Source organism: Oncorhynchus clarkii, chromosome 23 (genome assembly GCF_045791955.1).
Source record: "Oncorhynchus clarkii lewisi isolate Uvic-CL-2024 chromosome 23, UVic_Ocla_1.0, whole genome shotgun sequence".
NCBI classification, from domain to species: Eukaryota; Metazoa; Chordata; class Actinopteri; order Salmoniformes; family Salmonidae; genus Oncorhynchus; species Oncorhynchus clarkii.
Window position 1 is genome coordinate 32,245,153 of NC_092169.1, and position 16,131 is coordinate 32,261,283.

Sequence of the window (16,131 nt, forward strand, 5' to 3'; positions counted from 1 at the left end):
GTCATTGTTGCTAAAGGTGGCACAACCAGTTGAGTGTAAGGGAGCAATTACTGTTACACATAGGGGCATTAGGTATTGCATAACTTTGTTTAGGAAATAAATGAAATAAGTACGTAACTGTTGTATTATTTGTTCACTCAGGTTCCCGTTATCTAATATTAGGTTTTGGTTGAGGATCTGGTCAAATTCAGTATAAAAAATATGCTAAAGTAGAGAAAATTAGAAAGGGGGAAAATACTTTTTCACAGCACTATAGATATATAAAGTTTAATATAGCAGCCAGAGAAAACATGCTGATCATTTATCACACATAGCCATACTCAGATACTGCAGTAAAGTAATATAATGCTGTAATACAGTATGCATAACTACATAATTGACTACAGTTCCCACAATCCTTTTGCCCAAGCAGTTAGAACGTTTGTAAAACAGGCCAATGGTTCTTGATATCTGGATTCCTTGGGACGTCCCTACCCCCCATTGAAGTTGACATTTAAATGGTTAAGGTAAGGATTCAGGTTAAGCAATGGTTAGGGTAGGGACGTCCCAATGATCCCCCATAGCACAAACCATAGGCCAATGGCTCACACCAAAGATGGTGGATAAATGAAGATAGTTCGCTCAGGCATTTTACCATAAAAAAAAACTGTCAGTGCCGGTCTACATAACATGGTGCGTCTCAGCTGGGTCTGGTCTACTTAGTTCATCGACTTTCATTGAACTAAAAAAACAAAAAAAACAGCGAGTGGCATGTCTCGCTTCCTCTTCCGTCGCTGGCTCGTCTGATCGAAATTAGTAGCTTTCAGCTGCCAGCCGTAGTCCATTATTTAAGTGCCGCTGAGAATTCTTTGCGATACAATTGCAAAATTACCAATTTCCAGACCGTTTTGCAAGGTTCCAGACCGTTTTGCAAGGTGTGCAATTGTAATATTGCTCTTTGCACGACACACACGGTTCAAACGCAAAAAGGCTCCAAGTGCATAAAGATCGCTGCTTGTATTTTGCATCTTTATTGCAAAGCAACCCGCTGAAGCAAGCTCCCGTGCGAGGGCGATGGAGGGAGGGAGTGAGAAAGAAGGCAAAGTCTTTTGTGCTTCCCCTCCCCCCGATCAAAGTAAAGGGGAAATGTCTCAACCAAAGGGAGGTAAGAATATTACATGCGATCTGTGCAAAAATACTGATATGCAATCAGCTCTGCATTGTCTGCAGGTTGGATATAGTCAATGCATTTTAAAGTTTGATACGTTAAAAGGGTCAGCATTTCCTGTTTAGATCTTTTCTTTTGCAGAGTTCCTGGTAAGACGATGCTGTCTAACAATCATTGCTCATTTTTACGGTATTTGCAGTCCTCTTGTACCAGAGATGTTATAGCGTAGATATAACTGTCATACAGTCAGCAACATGTCATAGTCAGCAACACACTGCAGACATAACATTGCAACGCCTTTAAAGCATGCACTATCCATACATATTTCGACGAGATGTTGCATGTGCAAGGTAATGCATCAAATACATGTATTGCACTGCATTTGCACTTTCACACAAGGTGCATCCATTAACTGCGAACTGTGCGTACAGTATTGTGCATGCGTTGTAGCCAGGTCAAGTTCAGTTCAAACGGATTTTTGAAAATCACACAAGTTACTCTAACCATTTTCTTCTTGTTACGGTTTTGTTTTCACTGTCAGTGGTGCACAATGGAAAATTATTGGGACGCCTCGTCCTAGTGACTGAGCTTTGTTCCTGCAGTAATAAATAATGTAGACATTTCAACAAATAAAAAGCTAAATTTAGATCTGCTGTGTGAACGTTTACTGATGCAAACAGCCAAAGGAACAGGGCAATATGCTATTAAAATACGAGTCTCCAAGCAAAAATGTCCTTTTCACAGTCAGTAAGTAGCTAGTAGAATATTCTATGTCAGCTCTAACAGCTTTCCCTTAAGAAAACAGATTGCAGTATGCTGCAAATACTGCTTCCAAAATACGTTTTTTGTTATTGCAGTGTTACGCCATAGCAACAATTACTGTGTCCAAAATATCAGTTGACTGCAGTTACTGCACTTTTACTAAAGTTTCAAAACAGCCATCTTGTTTTGTAAGGGAATTCTCTCAAGACCACTGCACAAGAGTATGCCTAGAGACAATAATCAGAACCAACTTCTATAACCCTCTGGAATGCATTTCTACTGACCTAATGAATCCACAGGTGTCAAATGTATTCTATGGAGGGATGAGTGTCTGCAGGTGTGCGCTGCTCCCTTGTACTTGGTTAATGAATGATTACTGATTTAATGATTACTGGTCACTGATTAATTAGGAGTTCCCCTCACCTGGTTGTCTTGTTCCATTGGACACACATTAAAAGAGAAACCAGCAGACTCTGGGCACTCCATGGAATTAGTTTTACACCCCTGATCTAATCTTCTCAGACAGCATTTGCATCTTTGAAAGTCTTGGAGTGTTTTCACACCACATGCCTAATTGTTTTATTACTTCTATAAATCCAGAAGTTTTTATGAGTCGGCCTTCCCTCATTAGCCTTCACTGCTGGGGTGAACATGAATTTTGACAGATCATCAAGGAGAAAAAATGTACAGTATATGATTCAAATAAGATTAGCATAGCCAGGAGTACAATTATCGGATGTGTCACAAAGGGCACCATATTCCTTCTAGTTAGGGCCATTACATTTTTCTGGGGGGACCAGCATTATTCACTAGGTTTGCTGCAAGTAGAAAATCCTGGGAGATGTTATTTAACTTCTTTGGGACAGGGGGCAGTATTTTCACTTCCGGATGAAAAGCGTGTCCAAAGTAAACGGCCTGCTACTCTGGCTCAGAAGCCAGGATATGCATATTATTAGTCGATTTGGATCGAAAACACTCTCAAGTTTCTAAAACTGTTTGAATGATGTCTGTGAGTATAACAAAACTTATTTGGCACTCTTTTCAATGGGGTTTCATTGGGAATCTAGAATTCTAAGGCAAGGGCTTGCAGTTCCCATCGCTTCCACTGGATGTCAACAGTCTTTAGAAATTGGTTGAGGTTTTTCCTTTGTGTAATGACGAAGTACGGCCATCCAGAACGAGGGTAACTTGAAGTGTACTGTTAGATAGAGGCGCGTGACCAGAAATGCTCGCTACACTTTGTTATCATTCTGTATTGAACTCTGTTTATCATGTCTTCAATTTTATTGATTATTTACGTTAAAAAATACCTAAAGTTGTATTACAAAAGTAGTTTGAAATGTTTGGAAAATGCTTACAGGTAACTTTTGAGATATTTTGTAGTCACGTTGCGCAAGTTGGATCAAACGCGCCAAATAAATGTACATTTTGGATATATATCGACATAATTAATTGAACAAAAGGACCATTTGTGATGAATTATGGGACATATTGGAGTGCCAACAGAAGAAGCTTGTCAAAGGTAAGGCATGAATTATATTTTTATTTCTGCGTTTTGTATCGCGCCTGCAGGGTTGAAATATGCTTTTCTCTCTTTGTTTACTGGGGTGCTATCCTCAGATAATAGCATCGTTTGCTTTCGCCGTAAAGCATTTTTGAAATCTGACACGTTGGCTGGAATCACAAGTGTAGCTTTAATTTGGTATATTGAATGTGTGATTTCATCAAAATTGAATTTTTATAGTAGTTTATTTGAATTTGGCGCTCTGCATTTTCACTGGATGTTGGCCAGGTGGGATGCTACTGTCCCACATATCCCAGAGAGGTTAATTGACATAGGCTGTCTACAATCAATATCTGGTTGTGCGTGAGCGTTTGGTTGGGGGATTGCCTAAAAGCGACCGTGTAATAGGTTCGGTTTGCTACTAGCAGAACACCGCCAGGTGAAGTGAACGTCTGTGCTTCGCATACTCCCTTTAAAAGACCTTCGCTGGAAAAAAAAGAAAAATGCGGCAGTATTACTGTTGCGATGCCGTAGCAACAACATGGCCAGTATACACTTCCTCCAAATATTTGGAATTAATTTAAGATAAATCAAGATCTGTTATTAATTTATTTCAAAAAATTGCAGAGGAGGACTTAGTTGTGCAATTTTACATTTACCCAGAATGTTTGATGCAGTATTTCTCAACATTTGCATTTAAATTGGACATCTCTCGTTGAATGACAACAAACACTTAATTGAAGAATCCTGTCCATAGTTCCCACTCCTACTAGGAGTAGTACTGTTGACTAGTGATGTAATGATTCTCCGATATGCATCATTCCTAATATATACAGTGCCTTGCGAAAGTATTCGGCCCCCTTGAACTTTGCGACCTTTTGCCACATTTCAGGCTTCAAACAGAAAGATATAAAACTGTATTTTTTTTGTGAAGAATCAACAACAAGTGGGACACAATCATGAAGTGGAACGACATTTATTGGATATTTCAAACTTTTTTAACAAATCAAAAACTGAAAAATTGGGCGTGCAAAATTATTCAGCCCCCTTAAGTTAATACTTTGTAGCGCCACCTTTTGCTGCGATTACAGCTGTAAGTCGCTTGGGGTATGTCTCTATCAGTTTTGCACATCGAGAGACTGACATTTTTTCCCATTCCTCCTTGCAAAACAGCTCGAGCTCAGTGAGGTTGGATGGAGAGCATTTGTGAACAGCAGTTTTCAGTTCTTTCCACAGATTCTCGATTGGATTCAAGTCTGGACTTTGACTTGGCCATTCTAACACCTGGATATGTTTATTTTTGAACCATTCCATTGTAGATTTTGCTTTATGTTTTGGATCATTGTCTTGTTGGAAGACAAATCTCCGTCCCAGTCTCAGGTCTTTTGCAGACTCCATCAGGTTTTCTTCCAGAATGGTCCTGTATTTGGCTCCATCCATCTTCCCATCAAGTTTAACCATCTTCCCTGTCCCTGCTGAAGAAAAGCAGGCCCAAACCATGATGCTGCCACCACCATGTTTGACAGTGGGGATGGTGTGTTGCTTTTACGCCAAACATAACGTTTTGCATTGTTGCCAAAAAGTTCAATTTTGGTTTCATCTGACCAGAGCACCTTCTTCCACGTTTGGTGTCTCCCAGGTGGCTTGTGGTAAACTTTAACCGACACTTTTTATGGATATCTTTAAGAAATGGCTTTCTTCTTGCCACTCTTCCATAAAGGCCAGATTTGTGCAATATACGACTGATTGTTGTCCTATGGACAGAGTCTCCCACCTCAGCTGTAGATCTCTGCAGTTCATCCAGAGTGATCATGGGCCTCTTGGCTGCATCTCTGATCAGTCTTCTCCTTGTATGAGCTGAAAGTTTAGAGGGACGGCCAGGTCTTGGTAGATTTGCAGTGGTCTGATACTCCTTCCATTTCAATATTATTGCTTGCACAGTGCTCCTTGGGATGTTTAAAGCTTGGGAAATCTTTTTGTATCCAAATCCGGCTTTAAACTTCTTCACAACAGTATCTCGGACCTGCCTGGTGTGTTCCTTGTTCTTCATGATGCTCTCTGCGCTTTTAACGTACCTCTGAGACTATCACAGTGCAGGTGCATTTATACGGAGACTTGATTACACACAGGTGGATTGTATTTATCATCATTAGTCATTTAGGTCAACATTGGATCATTCAGAGATCCTCACTGAACTTCTGGAGAGAGTTTGCTGCACTGAAAGTAAAGGGGCTGAATAATTTTGCACGCCCAATTTTTTAGTTTTTGATTTGTTAAAAAAGTTTGAAATATCCAATAAATGTCGTTCCACTTCATGATTGTGTCTCACTTGTTGTTGATTCTTCACAAAAAAATACTGTTTTATATCTTTATGTTTGAAGCCTGAAATGTGGCAAAAGGTCGCAAAGTTCAAGGGGGCCGAATACTTTCGCAAGGCACTGTATATTAGAGGTCGACCGATTAATGGGAATGGCCGATTAATTAGGGACGATTTCAAGTTTTCATAACAATCGGAAATCGGTGTTTTTAGGTGCCGATTTTGCCGATTTTTATTTTATTTTTTACACCTTTATTTAACTAGGCAAGTCAGTTAAGAACACATTCTTATTTTCAATAGTCTATGCCTCGTTCAGGGGCAGAACGACAGATTTTCACCTTGTCAGTTTGGGGGACCCAATCTTGCAACCTTACAGTTACAGTTAACAACGCTCTAACCACCTGCCTCTCATTGCACTCCACAAGGAGCCTGCCTGTTACGCGAATGCAGTAGAAGCCAAGGTAAGTTGCTAGCTAGCATTAAACTTATCTTATAAAAAACAATCAATCATAATCAATAGTTATAACTGCACATGGTTGATGATATTACTAGTTTATCTAGCGTGTCCTGCTTTGCATATAATCGATGCAACGCTGTGGAATGATTTAACAAAAGCGCATTTGCGAAAAAAGCACAATGGTTGGACGACTGAACCTAACCATAAACACCAATGCCTTTCTTAAAATCAATACACAGAAGTATATATTTTTAAACCTGCATATTTAGCTAAAAGAAATCCAGGTTAGCAGGCAATATTAACCAGGTGTAATTGTGTCACTTCTCTTGCGTTCATTGCACGCAGAGTCAGGGTATATGCAACAGTTTGGGCAGCCTGGCTCATTGCGAACTAATTTGCCAACCTACATATTAAAGGGACTATGCATAGATGATAACAGTAGTAGCAGCGGTCAACCTCTAGTTCAGGATGCTCTCGATGGTGCAGCTGTAGAATCTTTTGAGGATCTGAAGACCTATGCAAAATCTTTTCAGTCTCCTGAGGGGGAATAGGTTTTGTCGTGCCCTCTTCACAATTGTCTTGGTGTGCTTGGACCGTCTTAGTTTGTTGGTGATGTGGACACCAAGAAACTTAAAGATCTCAACCTGCTCCACTGCAGCCCCTTCGATGAGAATGGGGGCATGTTCTGTATTATTTTTCCTGTCGTCCACAATCATCTTCTTTGTCTTGATCATGTTGAGGGAGAGGTTGTTGTCCTGGCACCACATGGCCAGGTCTCTGACCTCCTCCCTATAGGCTGTCTCGTCTTTGTCGGTAATCAGGCCTACCACTGCTGTCATCGGCAATCTTAATGATGGTGTTGGAATTGTGCCTGGCCATGCAGGCCTGAGTGAACAGGGAGTACAGGAGGGTACTGAGCACGCACCCCTGAGGGGCCCCTGTGTTGAGGATCAGCATGGCGGATGTGTTGTTACCTACCCTTACCACCTGGGGGCGGACCGTCAGGAAGTCCAGGATCCAGTTGCAGAGGGAGGTGTTTAGTACTAGGGTCCTTAGCTTATTGATGAGCTTTGAGGTCACTATGGTGTTGAACGGTGAGCTGTAGTCAATGAATAGCATTCTCAAATAGGTGTTACTTTTGTCCAGGTGGAAAGGGCAGTGTGGAGTGCAATGGAGGTTGCATCGTCTGCTGGGGCGGGTTGCAAATTGGCGTGGGTCTAGGGTTTCTGAGATAATGGTGTTGATGTGAGCCATGACCAGCCTTTCAAAGCACTTCATTGCTACAGATGTGAGTGTTACAGGTCGGTAGTCATTTAGGCAGGTTACCTTAGTGTTCTTCGGCACAGGCACTATGGTGGTCTGCTTGAAACATGTTGGTATTACAGACTCGGACAGGGAGAGGTTGAAAATGCCAGTGAAGACACTTGCCAGTTGTAGTCTGTAATGGTTTGCAAGCCCTGCCACATCCGACGAGCGCCAGAGCCGGTGTAGTACGGTTCAATCATAGTCCTGTATTGACGCTTTGCCTGTTTGATGGTTCATCGGAGGGCATAGCTGGTTTTCTTATAAGCTTTCCGCTACTTGAAAGCAGCAGCTCTAGCCTTTAGCTCAGTGCGAATGTTGCCTGTAATCGATGACTTCTGGTTGGGGTATGTACGTACGGTCACTGTGGGGATGACGTCAACGATGCAGTTGTTGAGGAAGCCAATAGCTGATGTGGTGTACTCCTCAATGCCATCGGAGGAAACCTGGAACATATTGGAGTCTGTGATAGTGAAACAGTCCTGTAGCTTAGCATCTGCTTCATCTGACCACTTTTTTATTCATCTAGTCACTGATGCTTCCTGCTCTATTTTTTGCTTGTAAGCAGGAATCAGGAGGATAGAATTATGGTCAGATTTAGCAAATGGAGGGCGAGGGAGAGGTATGATTGCGTCTCTGTGTGTGTGCAGTAAAGGTGGAGTTTTTTTCCCTCTGATTGCACATTTAACACGCTGATAGAAATTTGGTAAAACGGATTTATGTTTCCCTACATTTAAAGTCCCCTGCTACTAGGAGCGCCGCCTCTGGGTGAGTGTTTTCTTGCTTGCTTATGGCAGAATACAGCTCATTCAATGCTGTCTTAGTGCCAGCCTCTGACTATGGTGGTATGTAAACAGCTACGAAGAACACAGATGAAAACTCTCTAGGTAGATAGTGTGGTCTACAGCTTATCATGAGATACTCTACCTCTGGTGAGCAATAGCTCGAGACTTCCTTAGATATCGTGCACCAGCTGTTGTTTACAAAAATACATAGACCGCCACCCCTTGTCTTACCAGATGTTGCTGTTCTATCCTGCCGGTACATCGTATAACCAGCCAACTGTATGTTGATGTTGTCGTCGTCCATCAGTTTTAATGTCCTGTTGGTAGTTTAATCTTCCGTGTAACTTGTCGATTTTATTGTCCAAAGATTGTAGGTTTGCTAGCAGAATGGAGGGAAGTGGGGGTTTATTCGATCGCCTACGAATTCTCAGAAGGCAGCCCGACCTTCGCCCTTCTTTCTCTGCCTCTTCACGCAGATCTTGGGGATCGGGGCCTGTTCCCGAGGAAGCAGTGTATCCTTCATGTCGGGCTCGTCAAAGTCATGAAAGGAAAAAGAGGATTCTGCTAGTCCGTAGTGAGTAATCGCAGTCCTGATGGCTAGAAGTTATTTTTCGGTCATAAAAGACAGTAACCACAACATTATGTACAAAATAAGTTACAAACAACGCAAATTAACGAACAAAAAAACACAACCGGTTGGGGACACGTAAAACGTCAGCCTTCATCTCCTGCGCCATTTTAATGATATACAGGATAATGTTGATAATTTAATAATGAGGAATCACTTTTGAGGAGAAAATAAGCTCACTAAACTTCTAAACGTTAAAAAAACCATTCGATTTTGCGATGGGGGTGGAATCCAAACTTCTGCTATATATTCATTGCAACAAAAAAAGAGGCCCAGCTCATGAACTTCATCGGCAGCAGATTTGATTTGAATTTAGAATGGAAAATGAATGTGTTTATGCATCGAATGTTAGTGTATCATATCGCATTGAACAGAATCGCATAGATTCATTCTCTAATCAAACGGAATCATTTCAAACTTAAAGGTATTGTTCCTATATCAGATCTAGGGTTGCACATTTTGGGGAAAATTCAGAAGTGGAAACTTTCTGTGGGAATTATCAGGAATATATGCAAATTAATATTGATAGCGTTTTTTAATTGGATATATTTACCATATATGGAGACAGAAACATTTGACCTTATCATAAATAGACATAACTGCAAATGATTCAACCCTTCCAATAGAAATAAAAAACAAAATAATTTAGTTCCGAATTTAACTTGAATTAAATGAGTTGACCCTTCACATGGGATGATTTCACTGAACAATAAAAGGGAATATGATCCATCGCATCTCCCAAAAATGTTTTCAACATACATCTGTAAAAGTATAGTCTAGTATAGTCTTCTCCCTGGACCTCCTCAATATCCACGTCTTGAACATCAGACTGAGGCCTCATCTTCACTGTCACTTTCCAACCTTGCTGAGGATGGCTTGTTGTCAGGCTCAAAAAGCCTCAGATTTGCCCAGATGGCCACCAATATTTCAATCCTTGTATTGGTCAGCCTGTTTTGTGCTTTGGTGTGTGTGTGTTTTCCCAAACAGGAACCAGTTGGCTCTGAGGCGGCTGATGTTGGTGGGATTTGGAGGATGATGGATGCAACAGGGGAAAGAGCCTCAGATCCACGAAGTCCCTTCCACCAGGTGGCAGATTGCCATATTGCATCGCCATCCCAAAGCCCTTGCTTGGAAGTGTACTTCGCCAGACTGCCAAGAACCTTGCCCTCATCCAGGCGAAGGTAGCGAGACACAGTAGTGATGACACCATAGGCCTTGTTGATCTCTGCACCAGACAGGATGCTCTTGCCAGCATACTTGGGGTCCAACATGCACGCTGCGGTGTGTATGGGCTTCAGGCAGAAGTCTTCACGCTTTTTGATGTATTTCAGAACTGCAGTTTCCTCTGCTTGGAGAAACAGTGAAGTGGGCAGGGCAGTACGGATTTCTTCTCTTACATCTGCAAGCAGAGTCTGAAAATCAGAAAGGATGACATTGTCTCCCTAAATCCGTGCATGCAATGGCTACTGTTATAGGTTTCAGGCTGCTTACCACTCTCCCAAAATACATAATTCAGGAGGATCCTCTTGATGGGGCTGTCCATATCGGCAGACTGTGATATGGCCATTTCTTGGAGAGACTCCTTCCCCTCCAGGAGACTGTCAAACATGATGACAACACCACCCCAACGGGTGTTGCTGGGCAGCTTCAATGTGGTGCTCTTATTCTTCTTACTTTAATTGGTGAGAACTTGATGACCCTTCACATACCTAAACATTTCCTTGGCTCTCTTGTAGAGTGTATCCAATGTTTTCAGTGCCATGATGTCATTGAGGAGCAGATTCAATGCATGAGCAGCACAGCCAATGGGTGTGATGTGAGGGTCGGACTCCTCCACTTTAGACCAAGCAGCCTTCATGTTCGCAGCATTGTCTGTCATAATTGCAAATACCTTCTGGGGTCCAAGGTCATTGATGACTACCTTCAGCTCATCTGCAATGTGGAGACCGGTGTGTCTTTTGTCCCTTGTGTCTGTGCTCTTGTAGAGTACTGGTTGAGGGGTGGAGATGATGTAGTTAATTATTCCTTGCCCACGAACATTCGACCACCCATCAGAGATGATTGCAATACAGTCTGCTTTCTCTATGATATGCTTGACGTTCACTTGAAAGCTGTTAAACTCTGCATCCAGCAAAAAAGTAGGTGAAGCATGTCTGGTTGAAGGGGTGTATGCTGGGCGAAGAACATTCAGAAATCTCTTCCAATACACATTGCCTGTGAGCATCAGAGGTAAACCAGTTGCATACACAGCTCGAGCAAGACATTCATCAGCATTTCTCTGACTACGTTCCTCCATTGAAAAAAAACCTTCTGATTCCAGGAGGACCATAAGCTGTTGCTATTGATAAGGTGTCTGGTTCATAATTTTCACCTCGAATAGAAGTACAGGGACTTTTGTCAGAGGTTGCTTGTTGTGAGCGCTGAGGGAATTTTATGCACTTTGGCCAGATGATTCTGCATCTTTGTTGCATTCTTCACATTTGGCACAGTATTTGCAAATGTACACCACTTTTCCTTCTACATTAGCTGCAGTAAAATGTCTCCACACATCAGATAGTGTGGCATTTTCCTGTAAAGATGAGAAAAAAATGAGTTAAAAAAACATGCAATTCCATGTACAGATAAATAGTTAAGTAGTTAGATTATACAACTCCTTTGTAAGATAAATGTTTTAAAATGAAACATGTATGGAAACAGGTGAATTAACACTCAGCTAGCAGGCTCAATCAGGCTAAAACTAACTAGCAGAAATTGTTAGAAATTATTTAAACACACTTTGCTGTAGGCTACTATTTACTAGTTAACAAAAAATCATGTATGTCATATAAAATATTTTCACCCCACCCAGTATTGTAATCAAAATTTACCAGAAAGCATGAAGTCCTTGGCTCAGACAGTGTAGTAGTGTGGGCTCAATAGCATCTCATTAGTGTGCAAGATCTTCAGAATCAGCTGTACATGTGATGGAAGAGTGTACTGCACATGTGATGGAAGAATGCACTGTGCATGCAGAGGGTTGCAATTCCATTGAATTGGGAATTGTTTAACCAAAATATGCCACAAGACCTAGAATTGCCTTATGTGTATCCCACAAAAAAGCTTCACTGTTAGCTTAACTTTTTTGATGAATTTAAGCAAAATTCCCGGTCTTAACTTCCCATGGAAAATTTCTGGAAAAATCCTGGAAATTTACTGGAAAGTTTCCGACCCTTTGCAACCATACCCCCAACATATTTTTTTTTTGTGGACCCGGACAAGCACACCTGATTCTACTTGTCAACTAATCATCAAGCCCTTGACAAGTTGAATCGGGTGTTTTTGCCCGGGGGTCCAACAAAAATGTGTGCTGTTGGGGGTAGGGCTGTGACATAATGGTATTTCGGATGATGTAATTGGCCAGCTAAATGATTGCGGTGTCATTTTCTCCGCTCCTGTGAATGTACAGCCATATGTGGACTTTCAGCCATTGCAAGTGTACCCATAGGTGCAAAGCATGAAATAAAACCAGGTAGTAAAAGCAGGAAGTGTACCCATCAACATGTGCTGTGATTTGTTGATTAAACTGATCAATAACAACAAAAACATTCCACTGCATGAGCCACATCTGAGATGCGTTCAACAAGGGAAAAAGTTTGCGAACCCTAGCTAACATATAAACATATAAAAAAGTTTGAAAAGGTAGTGTGTGGCAAATTAAAATGTAGAAGATGAAGAACAGCGGAAGCACTACGGGTGAGTAAAGGCACTTTGTCAATTAACTTGCAATTGAACAAATGTTGAACTTTGTTAATTTACGTTTTTTGTTTTTAGCAGTGTAACTAGCTTGGTTACTTAGCTAACTAGAAACTCAAGCAGCCTCGTCTTAGCAAGCTTAGCTGGCTAACATTAGCTAGCTTACTCACTAACCTTTAGCTAGGCAAACTGTTGAAGTTTGTTGTGTTCTATTTCAGGATTTAACTAGACCTACTCATCTGTAATGCTTCTGATCAATACATGAGAGCCCCGTTACCAAGAAAATTGTAGCTCTAATGCTTCAAGAGAAAAAGTTATACTGTATACATGGGAGACGTGCGATGCGAAGTGTGTGTGTTGTTATGTAGCTACCTCCTCTTTGTCTTTCTTCTTTCTTTCCTTTTGCTAGCTTGTTCTCTCACTTCCAGAGAGAGAGAGAGACTGGCTTAGTGTGGCTCAGTTGGTAGCGTTGCAACACATTCCCACGGGGGACCAGTATAAAAATGTATGCTCCCTTTTGACTGAAATGGAAATGTTGTTAATGTTCACTCATGATGCCAAAATTTTGTGTCACACAGGTACAAGGCCATCATTGATGGACATCAGAAGACTGGTCAGGGGAGAAGAAAGTGGGAGTTCTAGTTCATGGAGGATGCTGTGACCCCCTGCAGTCATTATATAATCTTTTCCCACACGGTCACCCACAGTAGCACACCTACGGTCACCCACACCTACAGTAGCACTGACACCCTGTCACCCTCTCTCTCTAATACAACACCTTATAATCCTCATACCAACACCACTCCCTACAAACAATCCAAAAATAATACCAGAAGAGATGCTCAAAGGCAAAACTGGACAGTATCATTGCACTTCAAGAAACAAAACAAACACTTCAAGCACAGTGAGAGAAACTATTTTCTTAAACAATTTACTGCTGCTCTCCAGAATTTCAAAGAACAGTAGCCTAAATGTATTTATTTATTGTTTATTTGTCAACTAATAACATTCTCCTGAGATTTTCCTTGATTGTATGTTTAACTGAAATTGTTAATAACTAATTGTTTTGGAACATGTTTTATTAAAATGGAAACATAAATAACTGGCTTTGTTAATTAACTTGTGCTTGCACACAAACACACACAAAAAATTCTCATGAAATCCAATAATAATTTATTGATCAAATATGGTTATGTACTATACCTTTTTTTTTTTTCAAATCAAATCAAATCAAATTTTATTTGTCACATACACATGGTTAGCAGATGTTAATGCGAGTGTAGCGAAATGCTTGTGCTTCTAGTTCCGACAATGCAGTAATAACAAGTAATCTAACTAACAATTCCAAAACTACTGTCTTGTACACAGTGTAAGGGGATAAAGAATATGTACATAAGGATATATGAATGAGTGATGGTACAGAGCAGCATAGGCAAGATACAGTAGATGGTATCGAGTACAGTATGTACAAATGAGATGAGTATGTAAACAAAGTGGCATAGTTTAAAGTGGCTAGTGATACATGTATTACATAAGGATACAGTCGATGATATAGAGTACAGTATATACGTATGCATATGAGATGAATAATGTAGGGTAAGTAACATTATATAAGGTAGCATTGTTTAAAGTGGCTAGTGATATATTTACATCATTTCCCATCAATTCCCATTATTAAAGTGGCTGGAGTTGAGTCAGTGTCAGTGTGTTGGCAGCAGCCACTCAGTGTTAGTGGTGGCTGTTTAACAGTCTGATGGCCTTGAGATAGAAGCTGTTTTTCAGTCTCTCGGTCCCAGCTTTGATGCACCTGTACTGACCTCGCCTTCTGGATGATAGCGGGGAGAACAGGCAGTGGCTCGGGTGGTTGATGTCCTTGATGATCTTTATGGCCTTCCTGTGACATCGGGTGGTGTAGGTGTCCTGGAGGGCAGGTAGTTTGCCCCCGGTGATGCGTTGTGCAGACCTCACTACCCTCTGGAGAGCCTTACGGTTGAGGGCGGTGCAGTTGCCATACCAGGCGGTGATACAGCCCGCCAGGATGCTCTCGATTGTGCATCTGTAGAAGTTTGTGAGTGCTTTTGGTGACAAGCCGAATTTCTTCAGCCTCCTGAGGTTGAAGAGGCGCTGCTGCGCCTTCTTCACGATGCTGTCTGTGTGAGTGGACCAATTCAGTTTGTCTGTGATGTGTATGCCGAGGAACTTAAAACTTGCTACCCACTCCACTACTGTTCCATCGATGTGGATAGGGGGGTGTTCCCTCTGCTGTTTCCTGAAGTCCACAATCATCTCCTTAGTTTTGTTGACGTTGAGTGTGAGGTTATTTTCCTGACACCACACTCCGAGGGCCCTCACCTCCTCCCTGTAGGCCGTCTCGTCGTTGTTGGTAATCAAGCCTACCACTGTTGTGTCGTCCGCAAACTTGATGATTGAGTTGGAGGCGTGCGTGGCCACGCAGTCGTGGGTGAACAGGGAGTACAGGAGAGGGCTCAGAACGCACCCTTGTGGGGCCCCAGTGTTGAGGATCAGCGGGGAGGAGATGTTGTTGCCTACCCTCACCACCTGGGGGCGTCCCGTCAGGAAGTCCAGTACCCAGTTGCACAGGGCGGGGTCGAGACCCAGGGTCTCGAGCTTGATGACGAGCTTGGAGGGTACTATGGTGTTGAATGCCGAGCTGTAGTCGATGAACAGCATTCTCACATAGGTATTCCTCTTGTCCAGATGGGTTAGGGCAGTGTGCAGTGTGCTTGAGATTGCATCGTCTGCGGACCTATTTGGGCGGTAAGCAAATTGGAGTGGGTCTAGGGTGTCAGGTAGGGTGGAGGTGATATGGTCCTTGACTAGTCTCTCAAAGCACTTCATGATGACGGATGTGAGTGCTACGGGGCGGTAGTCGTTTAGCTCAGTTACCTTAGCTTTCTTGGGAACAGGAACAATGGTGGCCCTCTTGAAGCATGTGGGAACAGCAGACTGGTATAGGGATTGATTGAATATGTCCGTAAACACACCGGCCAGCTGGTCTGCGCATGCTCTGAGGGCGCGGCTGGGGATGCCGTCTGGGCCTGCAGCCTTGCGAGGGTTAACACGTTTAAATGTCTTACTCACCTCGGCTGCAGTGAAGGAGAGACCGCATGTTTTCGTTGCAGGCCGTGTCAGTGGCACTGTATTGTCCTCAAAGCGGGCAAAAAAGTTATTTAGTCTGCCTGGGAGCAAGACATCCTGGTCCGTGACTGGGCTGGATTTCTTCCTGTAGTCCGTGATTGACTGTAGACCCTGCCACATGCCTCTTGTGTCTGAGCCGTTGAATTGAGATTCTACTTTGTCTCTGTACTGGCGCTTAGCTTGTTTGATAGCCTTGCGGAGGGAATAGCTGCACTGTTTGTATTCGGTCATGTTACCAGACACCTTGCCCTGATTTAAAAGCAGTGGTTCGCGCTTTCAGTTTCACACGAATGCTGCCATCAATCCACGGTTTCTGGTTAGGGAATGTTTTAATCGTT

General features: G+C 42.2%; 1 protein-coding gene across 1 annotated transcript in view; it reads left to right on the forward strand.

Moving 5' to 3' along the window:
* Positions 1 to 708: 708 nt before the first annotated feature.
* Positions 709 to 16,131, forward strand: part of LOC139381080 (mitogen-activated protein kinase kinase 6) — a 49,378-nt gene continuing 33,955 nt past the window's right edge. The window contains exon 1 of the mRNA XM_071124321.1: positions 709 to 1,144. Within this exon, the coding sequence (XP_070980422.1) occupies positions 1,054 to 1,144 (91 nt within the window). The 5' untranslated portion in view covers positions 709 to 1,053. The remainder of the gene's footprint in view (positions 1,145 to 16,131) is intronic.